Source organism: Varroa destructor, unplaced genomic scaffold (genome assembly GCF_002443255.2).
Source record: "Varroa destructor unplaced genomic scaffold, Vdes_3.0 BEIS01000001.1, whole genome shotgun sequence".
Taxonomy (NCBI): domain Eukaryota; kingdom Metazoa; phylum Arthropoda; class Arachnida; order Mesostigmata; family Varroidae; genus Varroa; species Varroa destructor.
Genome location: NW_019211454.1, coordinates 39,699,948 through 39,720,586, shown reverse-complemented (window position 1 = coordinate 39,720,586; position 20,639 = coordinate 39,699,948). Strand labels below are relative to the sequence as shown.

Genomic DNA, 20,639 nt, shown 5'->3' with positions numbered 1-20,639 from the left:
GCATACAATTATTGTAAACAAGGGTTTCGAGCTGGGAAGAGTGATACTTATTGACAAAGAACCTTTCTTTATTTTTTTTTAGATTTTTTTCATTGAAGTTTATGCTGTTATACATTTATGTTTCGAATTTTATGGCCGGTATAGCCGTTAGGTATTCCACCAGAAGACTGGCTTTTAGCGCGAAACCAAATCTGTTTATGGCCGGGGTCGAACCTTGACCACAACGTGTTCCAGCTTGCAAAAGCGTGCCTTTCCGTTGTTAAATTCTGAGTTCTTTGAATTACCTGTAAAGGTAAACACCTTTCTTGGAAGTTTCAAGGCAAGGCAGATTCAGCAAGCCATACAGGCCCCTAACGCCATTGGCCCATATATATATGACAACAAGGCCGTTTATATACATATATATCTATGCTGCCAATCCTCGCCCAAGACTAGGATATCTAAAATGTCTAATTGTTGGGAATAATTTCAAAGATATAAACTTTCTGAACGATGTCTATAGCTCAGCAGCTATAATTCAGATAGACACGAAAAAGCCATAAGTACTTTGAGGAAAATTTGAATTTGTACATTGTCTTTAGGACATCGTTTACCAACGTCAAAGGTTCCACGTTTCCCGCACGCGCTATATTGAAACGCACTAAGGTTTTCGATTCCCACGAGAACAAATTGACATAACAGTGCTCTAGAATTATCCAATCCTCTATGTTTCACCTCAGACAAATTTTCAGTGCCGTAAACCTACCTTTTTAGCAAACTTGACGGAAAATACAGGTTATTCGCAGTACGTATGAATGTCAAACCCCCGATACCTATGTAGTTCGGGCCTGCTCGCTGTAGATTTCGGTTTTTATATCACTATGTATCACATTATCCTTCCTACGGGTTTTGTGTTTGTCGAAATACGCTAACTTCCCTATTAACTTGTTGCAATAATAACAACAACAACGAATCGGCAACACGAACGAAGCACAGGATCACGCACATACACGCTAACACACACACACACACACGGATTCTCTTCACTTTCCCACACGGGTTAAGTTACTTTCACATATGAAAACAGCAGGAAAGATAATTGGTAGATAGCAGTATAACGATATTGATTGCAGATAATGACTTCCGAGTAAAATAAATGTTTACTTGAGCTGCCTATGGGAACCACGGTTTATGATAGGCAAAGACTCACGCAGGATCAAAAAGTATGACAACTATCAAGATGATCCACGACTATTTGACATGGTTCATCTGTTATCGACGGCCGTTGAGGATAACCAAGCACACGGGTCGGGTTGCTTGCCGTTTGTCCCGAAACGTGTTGTTGGAACGTTCACCAGCACGAAATGAGTTGAGTGGCGAAAATCAGCAAAAATATTTTCCTGCTACGACGTGATCTTTTGTTTTCCTCGTCCTCTTCCGTGTCGCCTTTTCTTGCGCGAGTTCGTCCATTGATCGTACGTCTGAAAGCATACCGCGTTCATGCAGGGGTACACGATTTACCTCACTGGTAATAATCAGCGTATGGAACTACATGCGATGCGTTACGTTCGATTCATTTGGTCAAATCTGCTTCGTCGCTTGCGGTATTATTCATCAATGTTTTTGTCGCTTGAAACTGCCACTGCCGCTGCCGCTGCCGCTGCCACTGATGTCGCCTGCAGGAACGGTAGTGGTGACTTCTTGAAAGGAAATATCGCAGTTATAGATTGACACCATCGACAGACAGGTGTTGAACGCGTTCTTACTTAGAACCCCTTTTCCTCCTTTCCATTTTGGTGCTTAGCGTCAGATGTGCGTTGCACGCTGTGTTCAGGTGGCGTCGTTCTCGTTTAAATCCAACTCGAAGCAGATATCAGATGACGCGTGAGATAAAATCGGTAGAAAAAAACGATGCCTTTCGCAGAAACGGTCCGGCTCTGAAAACGATCACGATGGTGGTGCTGAGGAGGATGATGATGGTGATGACCTGCTGTTACGAATCGGCTAGAAATCGGTGCTTCGGCCCTCGCCACTCTCGGTGGCATAACTGATGTCATTTCATCACATTCATGGCGTCACCCGATGCAGAACTAAACACAGTTATAATTATCTAGACATAGTGGTGGAGACGACGTACGACCTTGTCGAAACAAGCATAATCCACCACAAATAGGATCACAGCAATGCTGCCCTTACGAAGGATTCTAGATGGCAGTGTAATACTCATGGCGATTACCTATTTTGTATAGGTCAGCCTTATTTCGTATCTGCTATCAAGGTAACTGACTATGGCGATGCATAACTTTGTTAAATGTCTTTTATTGCGATAGCATGTCCTGAGCAGGGTTGGGGCACATCAACCGCTGCGACGTTCAGGGGACCCTGCGACAGAAACCCTATTGTTAAATTTGGCCGGAATATACTTGATTTGCGCCGAGTTCTCGTGTGCGCGTTTTGCTAGCTAGCGAGCACTGTCGCTATTGTCGATGCTGTTTTGCAACAAGCAGAAAATACACTCTTTTCTGTTAATTCGGTTTCGTTCGAGTTATTCTGTTCAGATTTGTTGCTATAGCCACAATTTCCGTCGCCACTGCACTGACTCCTGTCGCTGTAATCAACCGCTCATCGTTCGATGTTTCGCGCACCTCGACGACTACAGGCGCAGTCGTTACTGCCACAGTGATCTGGGAGAATATACCGAGTGAGTGAGCGAGCGACGGACGGACGGCCGGTCGGCCGGCCGGTCGGACGGACGGACGAGTGGATAAAGGAGCGCCTCGATGTGGTGGCTGCCGGTAGCTCTCGGCAGCAGCGGCGACAGCTGTTGCCTTTAAACAAAACCCAGCCGCCACAACGTCGGAAAGCCGGACCTGCTATCGGAGCACCTACCAGCGGAGCACGGGTACTGCCGTGGCTACGGTGCGCCGACGAGACGAGCGCGACGTGATGATCGTTTTCTCATCAAACGCTCGCTGCCCCTCTGGCAGGAGGCAAGCTGGCTGGCTGGCTGGCTGGCTGGCTAACCGTTGACGGCAAGCATTGTAAGTAGTCGTCGTAGTAGCGATCGTGGTAGCAGAAGCACTAGTAGCGTAACTCATCGCGAACAGTCAGGCAAAAAGGTGACAGATACAGCACAGCAGGCGGCGGGCGCCTTTTCAGTTCTCTACAGATGGTCCCGGGTAGTGACTTGGACGGAATCCATTCGCTCCAACGATGTCGCAGTTGCCGTCGCCACCGCTATCATTAGCGCTGTTCGCCATAGCTGTTTCTACGTAGAGGGAAGTTGAAGAGCGCGAGCAACGACGGCGGGGCCGCCGATGAAGCCAACACTTCGGCTTGAGCAGATCTGCGAACATCGGATACGATACACGTAGAGGCGGCAGCGGATTTTTACGTCGCTTAGAGAAAAGTCACTAACTGTTTACTGCAAAATCATACGTGTTGCCAGAAACAACCAACCTTATTGCTGCACCATTCGGACGACGACAACGACGCCGGTCGTAGCGGCGAAAAGTACCAATCGTTGGATAAAAGCCATTGGCAAACATTTGCTTTCGTCTCACTCATTTTTTTCTATTCCGTTGATTCGCGATCATTGTCGACTACGTAACAACGATGAGCAAAGCAGAATATACGAGCTGGGGCCGTCGAGGCTGCCGACGGCAGTGTTGCCGTTAAATGCGCGCTTCGTCAAACGGCAACGGAACTTGCTGTCAGTAGCAGGATGACCACAAAATTGTGAATATTATTATTGTTAATGTTTACTATTGGGTAACAAAGAACAGGAACGAACGACGGACGGTTTCGCTTTGTTGTGACTGAAAAAGCACGTGGAAGCGACAGTGTTAAATGGCCCGTTACAATAGAGTCGAGTTGAGCTCGTAGATAGATAAAAACAATTAATTGAAGTTGAAAAACGTTGTGCACTCCAGTGATACGTTTGACTTAATTGTTGTACTATACGCACATGTTTTAAGCATGTGTTTACATATATGTATAAATTACGATTACCATATGATATATAAATGCCGCGTAGCTTTAGGCAATTGTTTAACGACCGGCTATGATCAGCGCCAGTGGTCACGTTTCTTTTTTTGTCGCCAATTGCTTTTCATTAAGCTAAACCAGTGCCTTTGATCAGGATGATGATGACATTCGATCAGCAGTAGTGCATTATAGACCAGCATCGATCTGAGACCGTCATCGTCACACCACTCGCCGGCTTTCTGGAGTCGTCCAACAATGAACGTTTTTAAGCACACTCTACACGCATTTGGAACGTGCCTATATATATATATATATATATATATATATATATATATATATATATATATATATGCGCAAATGTGACACCAGTGTTAGACATAGATGAGAAAGCTTTCAACCTACGTACGTCTGTCTTGCTTCTTCCTCGCCGACCCAAAAACGAACGTTTTAGAGAGAGCGAGTTTCGCGATGACCAAGTCGTACGATGTTGACACAGGTATCAAAGAATCAGATCTACTGGCCAGTGCAGCAGCAATATAGGGCCAACATGTGACTGATCCGCGTCGCAGAGCCGCAAGGTCTTGATCCTCTCTTCTCAACGTCATAACTTAAGGGCTTAAGGATAATTGCCGACAACGACGGCACCAACCATACGTATTACAGCATCAACGGTATCTCTGTAGACACGGATATTTTGAGCGTATAAGTACCTGCGTGTATCTGCTATGTGGCTTTGAATATTTTTTAGCTCCTCATGCCCACTTAGTTGACTACTGTTGCTTGACCACATATTGACTCCTCACTGACGGTTCCCTCATAGATGCCAGCAGTTCCCCCTACTATATAGTGATAGGCACAGTCGCCGCCCGGTTGTTTTGCCTGCGTCCTACCGCCTTATCAGCACTGGCAGTGAAGAAACAGGTCTCGTGGTGTCTGCGCGCTCCTTTACTCGTTCTCGTCCAGTACAGTAAGTCCAATACTGCGTATAGATGAATCATTTACGACCGTATGACAAATGTGCGATAGCAGATTACTGCTATGGGAGACACAGCAGGACAAGCAGCGCTCGCGGTCGTCAGTGTCGATTGTCATCGTTGGATTTGGAAACTGCGCCGGTAACACACAAACGCAGCGATGACGAGTCGCTGTTGCTGCTGACGACGTCAACACTAGGAGATATACCCACAAACGGGCACACAAAGCTGCCCAGGAAACTAAGTGAGCGTGCCGCTAAATAGTGGAGGAGTATGAACAGCGTTTGCTATGAATGAGCTCCGTCGAGTCCGTCCATACGCCACATCAAGCGAAAACTGTGATCATTGTAATAGCACGTTCCATTGTCAGCCGGGTGGTAGCGCTGATAAAACAGGCCGACCGCTATAAACGTAACGGCGGAAGTCTAAGCAGTATCGAACGGAAGTAAAAGCAGCCTGTAAGGTGGATATTTGAGGAGTCCAGCTGATATGAATGTCCTGCTGCCTTCTCGGCTGACGGTGCTACAGCTTCAAATGTTTGAGAGACAACAGACGGCGGTAATCACTACCGCGTTAATTTCACAAACACAAGCACGTTTGATACACAGTTGCTGTTGTTCTACTTTGTTCTGTTTTATTGATGTTAGTTTTTTTTTTGCTTTGTCCCAAACTCTCTATTTTACTATGAACGTTTTCGAGCGCGCTGGTTCGAAAGACAGAGAGAAAGAAACTACTTATTTGACTGATACTCCCGTCTCTTACTACTCGCACAGGGCATGATGGATTGGCCACGTGCATTACATCCTGCCAGAACTACTGAGAGATACAGAGACATTGTGGCGCGCGAGATGCTAACCTCCTCACTTTTAGGCGGCAAATGGCGCTCTTCTTTGGGCAAACGGCTATCGCTCTTTACTTGACGTAGGCAGGCTTTTGACACGACGTGACGTTAGACGACGTTAACGAGATTAATTGAGAGCCCCATCTACGAGTGTGTGCGCCAACATCTATAGACTAAAATCGAGGTTTGGGAACGCGCTGTCGCATAGATGGCGTGTCCGCTGGTGCGCACATAGCTACTCACCAATCCGGCTTGTTTAGACAGAAACCGGAAAAAAAAACACCAGTTTACGGACACGATTGTACCGATTGAACACATCCATGTGCGTAGAAAGAGAAGAAGACTGCAGCGGGGGCAACGACCATTGGCACTGTCACTCCTTCGCCTACCCAACGAGAACCGCGTTGGGGTCCAGAAATCAGGAGCAGGCACGCTGGGCGGTTAGGGGCGCGCATGGGAACGGAAAGGCGCAGGCTAACCTTGTGTTTTAGACAGGGAAGGCGGAGTAACGCTAAGCCACAGGGTCGGATGTGGGGCAGCTGTAGTTCGAGCTATTCTGGATAGGCAAACGCTATTTAACTAAAATGATTGGGACGAGAGAAGGAAGGAGCTACATGGGAAAGGAGTGGGCAAGGGAATTCTGGGAGAGGGCTGAAAGGTTGGGGACCACAGAAGAGCACGTTAATGGGGTTTGCCTCGGCCAAAATACGACGGCATGAACGAACGCGACGGTGGCTCCACCTGCCGACTCCGCAGCTCAACGTTGCACATCCACGTATAAAGGAATCCTTTTTAGATATTCAAGTCGTACATGCTTAATTTTTGCACTGACACCCAACGAGAGACGGCCACAGACTATACGTTTATAGACGCAACATGATAGCACCAAGCCATGGCTTAAACCGCTCCGCGTGTCTTACCCCCTCCATTGCCACAGTTCGAAAATAGCAGGCCTCTAGTAAACTTCGGAAAAAAGAAGAGGTTAACGAACGACCTTTACTCCGAGGCCACGGATACTGACCTGGGTGAGTGAGTGAGCGGGCAGAAGCTGACGGACATCGACTTAGTGGACGGCTAACATGTAGGTCTCCTTAAGTGTATCTAAAAATTGCGGTAATCATTCTTACTGATACTAGCTCTACTGGTAAGTATTTTGAAGCTAGATGATCATACGCATTTATTATAGAAATGAGCGACTATAAAATTAAAGGCTCAAAGTCTGATCATTCTCACTTCTGTTATAGTATTTGTACAGATGAATTTGACGAATGTCGTTGATCGTCATCTTTAATTTTCTTAAACTATATCAAGAATACATAGTGGTTTGTAAGCGTAAACATCAATAAGAAATATTAATCTACGTTGCAGGTAAACAAAGTAGATATACCCGCATGTGCCTTGGATTACTCCAGCATCATTGAGCCCTAGAAGCGTTTTTATCTTAAAATGGGACTGATGTTTAAAAATAGTAAATAAAGTATTATCTTGTACTTCTACTTTAATTCCTCATCTTCAGGATGGCCATGATAATAATGAAATGTGTTGGCACCAAAGATCCGAACGAGCCTTTTCTTGTTCATTTGCTCTTATCTAAAAGCTATTCTACTAGTTTCTAGTCGTTTTATTAATCCCTAAGCAAAGTAGTTAATTAACAAGGCCTTTAATGCCGAATGTTTAATTCAATTCGATGCCCACTTACCAGTATCTAAACTAAGCAACGCTAGAACAATGCAAACGTGCCAATCCCAGTCAAAAAGATCTGCAGTTCCAGAATATTCCATCAAGAGAGAACCTTCCAACTACTATAGGTAGGACAAAATGAATTTTTGCATTTTGAACATTCAAAAATAAAAAAATAACTAAGTATGAAGTTTAGCCAACGGTGCGCAGCTCTATTTTCAACTATCTTTTCAAGCATTTGATTCACTGCAGTGATTCGAAATCGTTTGTTCTTTACACCCGATGTATTTGGAACATCTTAGGAACCATTCTAAACCTTCTTTTGTCTTAAAACTTTGTTTACTTTTTATGAATGGTGCCAACAATGCAAGACATCCCAGAACCTTTCCTGCGATGTTAGCAAACGGGTGGGAAGAAAACAGATTATAAAATCTCCGTAAAAAAAAAATGACAAAATTATGACCGATTTTTGAGCAGATCATTTTAAAAATGCAAGATATTTTAGAGTTCTCGTCAGATCCTATTCCTGATGCAAAGCTAGTACGCATCCTATCGTTTCCTTTCAGTTGAGGCTCAACTTGGTTAATTTCTGAAAAAAGATTGTAGAGCAAAACAGAGTCCAAATAAGTGCAGCGGTACTCCAGAGCTTAGACTTATCGTATTTTGTAGCACCTTTATATCAATATTCGACCTACTATATTTACAATATGGTACCTATTTTAGGATACCTTTCGTAACAAAAAAACTAGTTGTATTTTTTGTACATGAACCTCTGTACCATTTGTTTTGTAGATTGTACGAACGCTGTAGGCAATTTATCGTTGGACCTTTTTTTAAAAAAGTATTATACGACCGTTAAAAGCGATAGACCACTTGCACACTCATATATTATTCGCATATTAGTTTATAAATAACTTACTAATTATATATTTAGCTTTTTAGAGCTCCTAGGCTGATAAATAAATCGTTTCTTCATCACTGACCGGCGTTAAGGCTCCTGCGCATGCACCCATATCGAAAATAGATGTACCAAACTGGATAATAGTTTTAGAGGAAATGGCGCTTACCCACTTGATGTCCTAGATATAGAAGCTGTGCTCCGTTCTTGCACACGATACAAAGTACATGCCGATGACCTTAAACTATGCCGTCCTTCTGGAAAACCACTTACCTTATAAATGGCTACACAAAGCGTGTCTTCATGGTGCTATCAACACGAGAATTAATCTTGCTACCAAATCTGTTGTCCTATCTTTAACAGATGGACCACGAAACATTTTAAACGGAGACGTCACTCCTGTGGTCGATATATAAGATACCTTTGTATAACTGCAGCGCCTACGTTATAGTCTAACAGAGATGTAATAATCCACAACTCTGGTCGGTGCAATGATATTTCGTTGTTTCATAATCAAAAAACCTACATGTTCGATTAAGTTTTTTAGAAGTCTAGTTTAACCAAAATTTTCATTCTGTTATGACATTTGGCAGCCTTAACCAAGGAAGACACATCGAAGTTCTCGCGTATGCCTAATTAGAAATTGTCCGCCACATGGTCACGGGATAGTAATATCAATGAACAAATCATGATCTTTTCTCATCTCCTAGCGCCTCGCGACCATGCAGAGGTCCGCATGGCTAATCCTGTCGTAGGTCTACGTAATCGTGTCATGAAGTATTTTAATCCAAATAAAAATGGACAAGCTGTAACAACGATTACTGTAGTTAGCACCAAAAAAATAAACAATATGTTCAAGCAGCCAATTTACAACGCACGGTTATTCCAGTCAATGCGGTATAAGTTTTACGAAAGCTATGTTTCACGTCGATTTCAAGTTTGATGGTATGATGATCCTATGTACAAGCGAACTTGTCAGTAACATACAAATTGCTTGTTTAGCCATCTAAAAATTTCTCGAAGCTGTTTAAAATGTCGCCCACACACGGGTTATTCCACCGGATAACAAAAACTAATGCAAATCTATAGCTTACGCAGCTAGCCTTCAAAAGTCAGTTCTGGTAGGGCTATTATTTAAGTGGCCACACTGCCGGTATTGTCTAAATTTACGATGCCACTAAAATGTTATATCAAGGGGCAACTGAATGACCCTAGAGAATGGAGCTCTTCGCAACTCGGGAACGGTAGATGTCTTTTACAATTGCAACCCATTACAATATTTTGCATATTCACCCATGCATACATATATTTCTGGGCAAACAACTAGTCCAAATGGGCATACACCTCGTGCAAATATTATAGCTTTATAACTTTTAAATGACAAGATTGTTTTCAGGTAGTCCCAAGAGCACTTTGAGCTCCGGATACTAAACATGACGCCTTTTTTTTATTGGCGAATCGTTATGTGACCGTTCGATACACGTACACGGTCGGTCAAAATGAGCAGCGATGCTAGAATCCAATATCAGAGGGGGCATCTCTTCGCTGATTTCACACAAGTAAATGGTTTTTAAATGTTCGGACCTCCTGTCAGTTTTCACATCTAAAATATATTTTTTTTCAGGATTAAAGCAGTACTAAAATGTAAATAGATGTACATGTAAAGTGATGATGTTAAAGCTCAAGTTGATGATCTTATACATCAATATAAGGCTGCCAGCAGCATGGTTATACTAATGAGAATTCTAGGATAATCCGAGCTAACTTAAATTTGATAATTTCGGCCAAGCACTAGGTCAGGCATGTGGGATACGTTACGGCCAAACCCAACCTCTAAATATTGCTCGCATTTATGATCGACTTTGCTATCGGGATTTTCACAAAAATACGAACGTGTTATTAAAAAAAATTCTACATCTGTAGGCGAATGTGACAAGTGAAAATAAGTTCGAACAACTTGATGATGTGCAGAAGAGGTGCGCTCGTACCGAACGAGATATGTTCATGGCATTTCTGCATGACTCAGCCAATGAACACAGGATCTTCAGTGCCATAGATAACCAATAATTTAGAGAGTTCAAGTAACCGTATGATTTCAACTTTGGGCGAGAAAGGTCATTAGACTGTCTTTTCGTTGTATTAAGCTGTTAACGGCTTTCGTCGCGGAGACGCGGTAAAAGATTTTTTTTTTTGTTGAAACTTAATGAATTTGACTTAGAATAGTTAGTTCCAACGCGATGATGCTATCAGTCATTGGGGACTCGAAGAGCCGAAGCTATTGAAACAAACTACTGAAAAAAAAAACAGCGAACTGGTAAACGCACAATTTGCCACGAGGCATTCTCACCATAGTGGAAAAGTCCATAAGGCGATGCCTTCAACAATTGGGAAGCTAAAGGGTTCACTCTACATGACATACTGAAAATTATGCCCGACTCACGTAAAAAATTATTTAAAAAATTGCACTCCCAGGTTAAGAAACGCTCGCTTAAGTGATATCTATCTAAAACGCAACGGCAAACACTTCCATTTGTAAGACTGTCTTCATATTGTTCAAGCTGGTATCTTTCATTACAGTTTCACATTTGAGAGATTGCGAACAAACGGCACTATAAGGTGGGCTTATGTGGAACTCATACACATTAGAGCTTATACCATAACGTTTTCACAAGCAAATCCTAATGGCCAGCTTTTTTCAAGTTATAAATTTAACGCTAGCAAACCTAAGCACTAATTATTATTATCTATATAATCAATGGCATAATAAAGCAGAAGGAGGCTAATATGTGATTTTCGTTTGCCGTATTTGTAGTATAAGCTCGTTCAGTTCAAAGTTAGAAACACGTGATTATAATATTTAAAAATGGCACTTTTTCAACATGGCCACGCACATTGTGCTTCTTTTGTTTTAAAAGGCGCACACGTACTTTTTATTTGAGAGAGTTCACTCGGAAAGCACTGTTCGGACTTCTAGTGAACAAATGGCACTGAAAGGTAGAGAATCATTTACGATTACGAGTTCCTGTCTTGGAACTACCGTGGCGGAGGTAACTCTAAGATAAGCTTTGTTTTTTATTTATGAAGGTTCTATTAGTGGAAGAACCGTGAGCCGTTGGTTTAAAAACTTCTAGAAAAAAATCTAGAGACGTTTGTGCCTCGTTGCTGTCACGTTACAACAGTAATTCGCTTCTGCACTAAACTGTAATCTGTAGTTAAAAATGGGTTCTCTACGATAAACGCAAACAATCGCATCAATGTATGGACGCAGCAACCTGGCGGAACAGCTTATAGCGTTCGTTTGCCAGTCTAGTACAGATAATATTCACTGCAGGTATTGATGAGTCACAGTTCAGCGTTCACCCCCCTGAAGTCTACCATTAGCAAGTGGAAAACTCAAGCAACTAAAATTTACAAAGGCTAACGACCGCTCACTTAGCCCGATAGCGTAAATCTCAACATGATGCACGAATTACCGGAATGGAGATTTTAAAAATTTAATAATATTCAAGTCAACAAAAGAACTTTTCGATTCTTAATCGCTGTTGTTCTTCGGTCATGATTTTTGGTAGTTTACATCTTGTGATCAGGCGCAGGAGATAGTACGTAATAGCAAACGACTTTTATTTAATCGTCAGCGATGCTTATGAAAGCACTGCACTACACATTCAATGAAAAACCTTCAAAACTTTTTTTCGTTGCTACCGCATCTGGTAGAGTTCTCTCCCTCGTGAGATTCGGTCAGTCAACGCAGTGCAAGAATACATAATGAGAGGAAAATGTGCAATACGCAAATAACATGAAACCCGGATTGTTACTCGTTATTAAAAGGTGTACTTATTTTAAGCTGTTACTTGATTTATTATTGTAACAATGCTATAACATTGCAATGAACATAACGTAAAATTCTCTGTGCAATTCGTTATTGATTATCGTTATTTTTTTGTGATAACTTAAAGCTTATCAGACCGCAGCTGCGTAATCAAACCAAAAGTTTGTAACTTACATATTCTTGAATATTTGTTAGAGTCTACAGGCGCCACTATCCATAGACCCTGTTCTTAACCGATACTGGGTTGCTGAAGGTGTATCGACAGTGTTGAGTCAAAATGTAAGTATTTCCTTTTATAATTTAAAAATGATTACCCAATTAAATATGCACCATGTTGATTAATGGCTTTCTGCGATTTCTCTGACAATTCCATAATCCCTTCACTGCAGAACTTCTTTTTGTGATGTTTTGACGAAAAACTGTAACAAGCGATATTAGATCCTTCCATTGAAACTAAATTGACATCATTAAACGAGTTCTGCAGAGATAAAAATAAAACGGATGCATTGGAGTTTCCCATCTAAGTTCACGCAGTTTTTGTCTGACAGCTGAAGTTGTACGTGCTCTGACGATGTCATAGTCAAGCCTCTCCTGTTCACTAGTGCCAGTCGATTTTCTCTAAGCATTTGTTATAATTTTATTATTTAGTTATTGACGATAGAAATCCGGATCGATCGTTTTGCCAGACGGCAGTAACTCATAACGTACGATTTTTTTTTAGTCACATCAAACACATAGTTTCACCTTCTTTGGTGCCAGCCAGGGTTGTACCATAGATTGCTGAGCACATTTTTTTTTATTTACACAATATTGCCGTGTGTGATCCATGTTTCAACACGTGAGATGAAGCGCTTTAGAAATGGCTTAATTTCGAATTTTTTGCGTTTCCGTAGAGTTTCGCTTATGAAAACATGCCGGAGTAAATTCGTTTGCGTCAGTTCGTATGACAGTCAAACATCAAGATTTTTTTGTAGCTAGCTTTTTTAATTGGTTTAAAACTACTTAATGATAAATGTTTAGTTCCTTTGCGATATTATAGCTACTCACGTGTCGGTTTTGCTCAACTTTGGCAATCATATCATTGGCCGACCGCTACGAGGGGCATCTTTCAAATTGAAATTTCCACGACAAAGGCGACGCTACCATCTTTGGGCCGTTTTTTTATGATAACGCATCATAGCCAAAAAAAGCACTAATTTTTTTGATGTAACTGAGCAGTATTTCTACCTGGTAAAATATAGTATTAATATTGCAAATTTCTTATTTTTGAGACTCTTTATCTTAAATTTGATCAAACAACTTATTTGCTACTGCCAAATCTCAGCTTTCAGTTGACAGCAGCGCGGCCCGACGCAACTCATACTACCTTAAATAGGTAACTTCATAGCCATCTAGGTAACAAAACGGTCAATATGTTCATCAAAAGTCTTAGCTGGTGTAAAAATTGCAAGCATAAAAAACAAAAAAACCCTGCGGTTCGTGATTGAGTTATATACAATAAGCTAAAAATATATTCTTCTGCCACAAAGCATAGACAAAAACGTTTTTATTATTTCAGTAATTCAATTGTTATATGACTGGACTTTAGTTCATATTTTAAGGGAGAGGGGGGGGGGGGGATAATTAGAATTTTTTGTATGCACAGTTAAAGAAGTAATTCGCTTTCATCAACGCGCATAAATATAGTTCATATAGTGCGCAATTTCGCTTACCACAAAGCAATAGCAGCAATCGAGTTTAAATCATTCGCGCGAATTTGGCTGCTTTAATAGATGTGATACTCTCGAAAGCATTTGGCGATAGCAGCGCCAAGCCAAACTCAAACGATGCGGCAGCAAACTTAGACAAATCTGTCAGGCGCTAGCCAGGCAAGCTGACAGCATCTGAGACAGACGATCGATTCGGGAAGCCTTTTTCTGTGCGAGTTCCTCAGCACTCTCTAACGACAGCTTGGGTCCCCTAGCAGGATAAAGATTATGCATAACTACGTATTTGCTAACAAGCTTATATTAAAAAACTACTAGAACGATTTCATTAAAAGAAACGATATAAACACCTGAGGATATAGTTCAGTTAAAAAGCAATTTATTTAAACGTAGAAAAACCCGAGGAAACACAGTTTTTTTTGTCGTGCTACAAACGCATACATTATTGACACTGAGATTTACTACTAAAATAATAGTGGATAGACAATATTCCAAAAACGGCTTTAATCAATACGTGTACGTCTTTGGCGTTAATAACTTATCCTTGTTTTTCGCGCGATATATATATAATAAACAAAACCCTTTGAACTACCTATATGCCCAAGTGACACTTTCGTTCAGTGCTAAATACGATATTCGGTTAAGTTTATTGTTCCATTGCTTCTACTAATTACTAAGCATCAACTTGTATCTAGAATTAGGTTTACCACTATCTGCTGCAGTGAAAAGAAAGAGAGCAACTCAAAATCATAACAATAGCAATCATTATGGTAATATTTCAACATTTTCCCCAAATAACTTCATGTATATGATTGGGTCAATAACTGCACGAAGCCGATCGGGGTCTTTTCGTCGCACGTGAGCATATTCTCGTTGTGCGTATGTGTTTAAGTGTGTATGATACCCATCAACGCAATTTAAGTACTGATGTTTACTTAAATAACATTCCACAAATGGATTACATAACTGCTATAGACAATATCTGCGCTACGGTCTGTTGAACGATAAACGCGAGAGTTCATTAATGCATCCATTCAGTCCGCTGTTACCAACAAATGGTCGCCTATCGAGGCTGGTTGCCGCTTGAATTTTCCCGCCAACTGCTCGGTCGCTTAACGGCCATTTTGGATCGTGAGCTTGTAGCATCTCCACTCCGCTGGTGTGTGCATCGCCTCGGCGAAGAGTGCTGCCCTTAGCAGAGGTGGATTTCTTTGTATCTTGAAGACTAATTCATGAGGCTATTGCATAGCTATTTTCATTGGAAGGAAAATATTACGCTACTTAATTGTATTGCATGGTGACCATCAACACGTTTTGCCAAATCCAACTGTACAGTTGTTTTAGGGGTGTGTAGCAGCTACGATCTCAACGAGGCAGCAGACGGGCGGTGGTGTGGCGTAGTCGTAAACACCCAGACTAATTGCTTGCTGCTGCTGTTGTTAGTTCGGCCGTTGAAGACGACTACGTCAAATCCCCTTTTTTTTCATCAGCAGGGGTCAATCATGACTCAAGACCAGTCAGGCCGAAAACGGCTGAACGAGCTACGCGTTGTGGACCTCCGCAACGAGCTCGAACGCCGAAGTCTCAACACAACCGGCGTCAAATCGGCATTGCTTGAACGTTTGCAGAGCGCTCTCCGAGACGAAGGACTCGACCCTGAGACACATGAATTTGAGGTGAGTGCATTTTTGAAGGTAGGTGGTTTTCAGGTGCTAGTATTTCCAATTGGGTGGGCAATGCATTTGGGTGCGACCCAAAACAATTGCTCTCTCTATCTCGATTGTTGGAATGGCGCCTATGTTGGTGTATGTGCAGATCGTGACGGTATAGGCTAAACAAAGTTGCCGTGATGCTCAGTGAGTAACATGTTTGCCTGCTAATCTTAAGGGCACGTGGTGTAAGATCGAATTCGGGCACAGATACACTTCGTTTCGTGCTGGAAGCCAGCTCTACGAGGGAATGTTTAACGACTGTGCCGGACGGAAGACTTGAAACATTTCGTTTAGGCTAAACATGCTTGAGCGAGGTGAATGCTTTGCCGGTCTCTCGACGGGGCTGTCCTTGTTGTGGCCCTATGGCACATTCCGATAGGCATAGTGGTTTTCCGGCACCATAACGACATAAGCTATGCTCCGTAAAGCATAGGATATATTGTGTGATTCTGATAGTTCAAATTTTGTACGTCACTGTCTACGTGTTGGAGGGTAAATAGCTCTAGTAGAGTTGCTTAGTGTGTTAACTTACAGCCTAAGTGACGACAAGCTGATGCCTGCTCTCGCTGAACGTTATTCGATACACTATATTATGACCATTCATGTGCCATAGAACGATTCCACCACCATCTGCGTGCTGTGATCAATAGATTTACTATTTTTTCAAACTTCATAGTTTTTATTTTTTTTTGTGTTCTTTTGCCTACGTCTGTAAATGGTGTTTTTTAATTTCGGAGACCGACAGGGCCAGTTGGCTGCACAAGACTATCGTTACGCCAATCTGCTGCGCTAATCATCACATAATATATTGAACACCCCGATTCTATTCCATGCACTCCGATGTTTATGGCTCATTCAGTCTCGAGCGCGTGAACACAAAATTGGTGGATATGTAACCATTATACTGTAATTATCAAAATAAGATTCTCAATATCATGTTATGTTCGCTGTATTGATCAGCTGCACGTTTATTCTCGTTACAAGCACGAAAACAGTATTGTTAACGTACTCAGTTTCCTTTCCGTAAATCGATGCTCAGTAATATATATATATATATATATATATATATATATATATATATATATATATATAATATCAGCCATTAGCGGTGGCATAACCATGTTTTGAAAAGGCCGGTCAGAATTTGCTTGCTGTATGCTCCACAATTATTCAGATGTCTCGATTGTTTACTTTAGAATCGTTTTTTCGTACCGTGGTTTCATACCGTAGATAGCATCATATTCAATATTGAGTTCCACTACAGTGAAGCTTTAGTATTAAATTGTTTGACTCGCCTAGATTTAAAGGTTTAGCAAAAAAAATTCATTTAGCCATTTTCTTCTAATCATCATCAATAATTGGCCGCTGCAAAGAGACCTTCGTGAGAAACATTATATTTCTGTATCTGTGTGCACGTTCAAACCTTCTGGCGTATTCCGTTCATGTTAATGAGGCAGTAAAGTATTACCGAATCGTTCATATTTTAAAGATCATTGCATGTAGCATAAGTTATGATTAAACACATCAACATTTTTTCGTGCAGCATGGCTGTGTTACATGATTGTGGCATGAAATTAATGTCTTGTACTCAATGAGCACGCATATGCAACTCTGATTACATGTTCCATTAAATTGTTTCAAAGTTTTCATTATTATTGATTACTGTTTAGGTAAATCAAACTAGAAAACTGAGAAACACGAAACTTTTTTCTTAAGCACTTTACAGAATCTATCTGTTCAGTATCTGTTTTTTATAATACGCACAAAGCAGGTGTTCCGTTTTTTACATATTAGAGCAACTGCTTTAAAATGATGATTTTCAAATGTCAGAAGACTCTAGTAAAGGTTATTAAGATTGTTCCCTATAGCATATTAACTAATAATTTTATCTCATCTCAATTACCTTGGCACGAAACCTTTACTTGACCCCAAAAAGTCTGAACTTTGATAATATATATCATTTACACAACGATTAGTATCAGCAACACAGATAACGCAATTCAAAGTCATAGAAATAGCGCGGGGACATTTAAATGATCGTAAAAATGTTGGTGAGTATCTGTATTCTAAATTCCAGATCCCTTCCAACCTTCGAGAGAAACTTTGTGATTTCTAACTGTTTTCCATTCGAACAACTTTGCCAATGTTTGTTATGGCATTTTTTGTTTTTTGTATTCCATTTCCTTTCGGTGCGATTGCAGGTCAGTTCGGACACAACAGCAGCTCCCTTAAAGGCTACTAATAAGTCAAAAACAAAAGAAGAACCCGACAAAGCCGAAGAGATCGACGAACCTACAGGTGCAGAATCCCCACATGATGATATCCCGCTGGCTAAAGATGAGGCATTGGGAGGTTCTACTGGGGGCAATGGTACCACGGAAGGCTCCGGCGATGACGAGGCCCAACAGCCTGAAGAAGCGGGTCTCGAAGTTCATGCCGAAGAAAATAATGAATTTGATGATAACGATGACGGAAAGCCTGTCGACGGCGAAGGTGATGGCGACCCTGATGGCGAAGCCGACGCGGAAAATGAGGCAGATGAAGCCGAAGGCGATAAAGATGAGCCTGATGATAAGGTGGACGAAGGCAGTATCAAGGGAAAAAAAGATAAGGTCGGTGCCGGCGACAAGGACAAAAGCGTTAAGGATCGCTTGTCGAAAGGCGATGAAAAAGAAAATGCTGATGATCAGCCTGCTAGTCCACCAGTTGAGTCGGTCAATGTATGGATATCGGCCCTGCCACACAATACAAAAGCCGCCGAATTGAAGAAGCTATGTAGCAAGTGCGGCAAAATCAGTTCGGCCAAGATTGTTACGAATGCCAAATCGCCCAAGAGCGGTTGTTACGGCTACGTGACGATGGCCACTCTTGATGACGCTAAGAAGTGTGTCGCCGAACTAAATGGCAGTGATTACAACGGCCATAAGCTGGCCGTAGAAATGACCGATCTCGATCCGGCAGGCGCCCTTCGTGCGTCAGCTTCAAAGAAGAAGGCTGCCGCCAAAAAGGAGACCGATCCGCAAACTCCTGTAAGTAAGAAGAAGATTATTTCTCTCAATAAAGACAGTTCAAGGGCGGACAAGAAAAAGGAGGACGGCGATGGCGAGGTGATTAAGGTCGTCCTTGACGACACCAAGGACGATGCGGACAAGTCCGGCAAAAAGAAGATTGGCGGCGGCGGAGGTGCTAATAATCGCCAACGTGAACGTAGTCGAGATCGAGGCGATGTGAGAAAGCGACTGGGCACGCGAGGAGCTCCGAGCGGCCTGTCCAAGCTCCGAGGGGGTCGTAGCGGACGTGGCGGACTACGTGGCCGCGGGGGTAGGACCGGCGGGTTTCGCGGGGGCAGTCGTCCCGGCATGGGTGATCGCCCGCCTATACCTCGTGGAAGTTTCCGCGATCACCGCCAACACTCCCGGGAGCATGAACGGCGGGATCGTGATTTCGAGCGTCATCGTCGAGACGCGGAGTACAAGATCCATCGGGAACGCGAAAGGATTCGCATCGAGCGGGAACGCCTTGAGCGTGACAAGCTTGAACTGCTCCGTCTTGAACGCGAACGACAGCGCGCCGAAAGGGAGCGCATTCAACGCGAACGTGACGAATTGATGCGCCGAAAAATGGATCACATAAGGCACTCGAGCTCATCGCATGGCGGCCACAGTTCACATCCAGTAGCAAAACGCTCATACGAAGATGTTCGCTCGACCGGCGGTACCGGCGGAGGAGGAGGCGCCAGCAGCGATTATTACCGCGGCGGCGGCGGAGGCAGCGCCAGCGGTGGCGGTAGCAGTAGCAGCGCGACAGCGAAACGTGACTACGATCGACGGCGCGAAGAGCCCGTTGTGGCACAAAAGAGGTCACGAGTGGACTATTCACGTAGTTCCGGTGCCTCCGGCGGTTATGTCAGTGGCTCGGGATCATCGCGAGATGCCTCGACCCGCAGCACGTATGTCTCATCGAGCGGCGGAGCTGGAGGCAGTAGCCGAAGCGGTAACGGCTACGGAGAATATGCCCATTCAAGCAGTCATGGCGGACATTCACGGAGTGACTACGGCGCACCGGGACGTGGCTCGTCAGGGGGTTACGGCGGCGGCCACGATTCGAAGTGGACCAGCAGCGGAGGTGGCGGAAGCGGAAGCCATCCAGGTGGAGGCTACTCGTATTCGTCCAGTTCGGCCAGCTACGGGTCCGTGTCACGGGGGTACGGTTCAAGCTCATCGTCAAGACGGTATTGAACGTGCAACGACGTCAAGGGTGCCGACCAAAGGTCGAGATAATGAATATTAGCTGCGTTGCCAGTGAGGGATAGAGAGATAGGAGATGTATGAAGAAATGGGGAGAAATAATTTTTGTGATGAGCAACAGCAACAGACAGGCACACAACGTTGCCAGGAGAGCAACGAGACGACACATCTTGAATTTGTCGAGATGATCATTTTTCAGCAGCATGAAAAAGACGCAGTGGGGTCAGGGGAGACAAAAGTAGTGGGCGTGAACGCAAGCGCGTTGCATTCGCAGGTACACTTGTGCGCGAAAGGAGCTGACGGCATACCTTCCGCCCGCCTTTTGACCACTGTATTTGTATACAGAATGTGTTGTGTTAAGACAGAAATTCAGAATGAAAGCATAAGTAAGAAACAGACAGTACCCAAACAGTCGAGGCTGAAAAAACGAAAAAAAAACGGCAACGGAGAAATCAGCAACGCGAAATACAGACGTGAGCACGGCGGTCCGGTCGGTCCGTTTGAGAGAGTCATCATCGTAAAAAAACATAAACTACAACTAAAAATATTTACAAATGATGAATGAAAGCAGGCAATGCAAAAAAAAATATAACACAAACAGAAGCAATCAGATGTTCTAGATGTTGCCACCACACGTTGAGCACCGCGAGAGAAGTTCGCGGTTGACCAACTCTGTACTACCAACAACAACAACAACCACCATCACCTACAACCGTATAAATATTGTAATAAATCATCAGCTTATACTATCAGCTCTAAGTTGCATCGAGCGTGTCCTGATTCCTC

At 43.0% G+C, this 20,639-nt stretch overlaps 2 protein-coding genes and 1 long non-coding RNA gene across 3 annotated transcripts in view; 2 read left to right on the top strand and 1 right to left on the bottom strand.

The window, feature by feature from the left end:
• LOC111243559 (uncharacterized) overlaps nucleotides 1–2,841 on the bottom strand; it is a 101,133-nt gene extending 98,292 nt beyond the window's left edge. The window contains exon 1 of the mRNA XM_022789339.2: nucleotides 746–2,841. The gene's annotated coding sequence lies outside the window, so the exon portion shown is untranslated. The remainder of the gene's footprint in view (nucleotides 1–745) is intronic.
• Nucleotides 2,842–4,353: 1,512 nt separating this feature from the next.
• On the top strand, nucleotides 4,354–7,283 carry LOC147758627 (uncharacterized). The gene is made up of 2 exons (XR_015325784.1): nucleotides 4,354–6,862; nucleotides 7,150–7,283. It is a non-coding gene; the product is annotated as an uncharacterized LOC147758627 (long non-coding RNA).
• A 7,729-nt stretch (nucleotides 7,284–15,012) lies between these two features.
• On the top strand, nucleotides 15,013–20,618 carry LOC111245863 (uncharacterized). The gene is made up of 2 exons (XM_022794772.2): nucleotides 15,013–15,570; nucleotides 17,808–20,618. Exons 1-2 carry the CDS (start codon nucleotides 15,397–15,399, stop codon nucleotides 19,842–19,844), a joined length of 2,211 nt encoding a protein of 736 aa, XP_022650507.1. The 5' UTR covers nucleotides 15,013–15,396; the 3' UTR covers nucleotides 19,845–20,618.
• The last annotated feature ends 21 nt before the right edge of the window (nucleotides 20,619–20,639 follow it).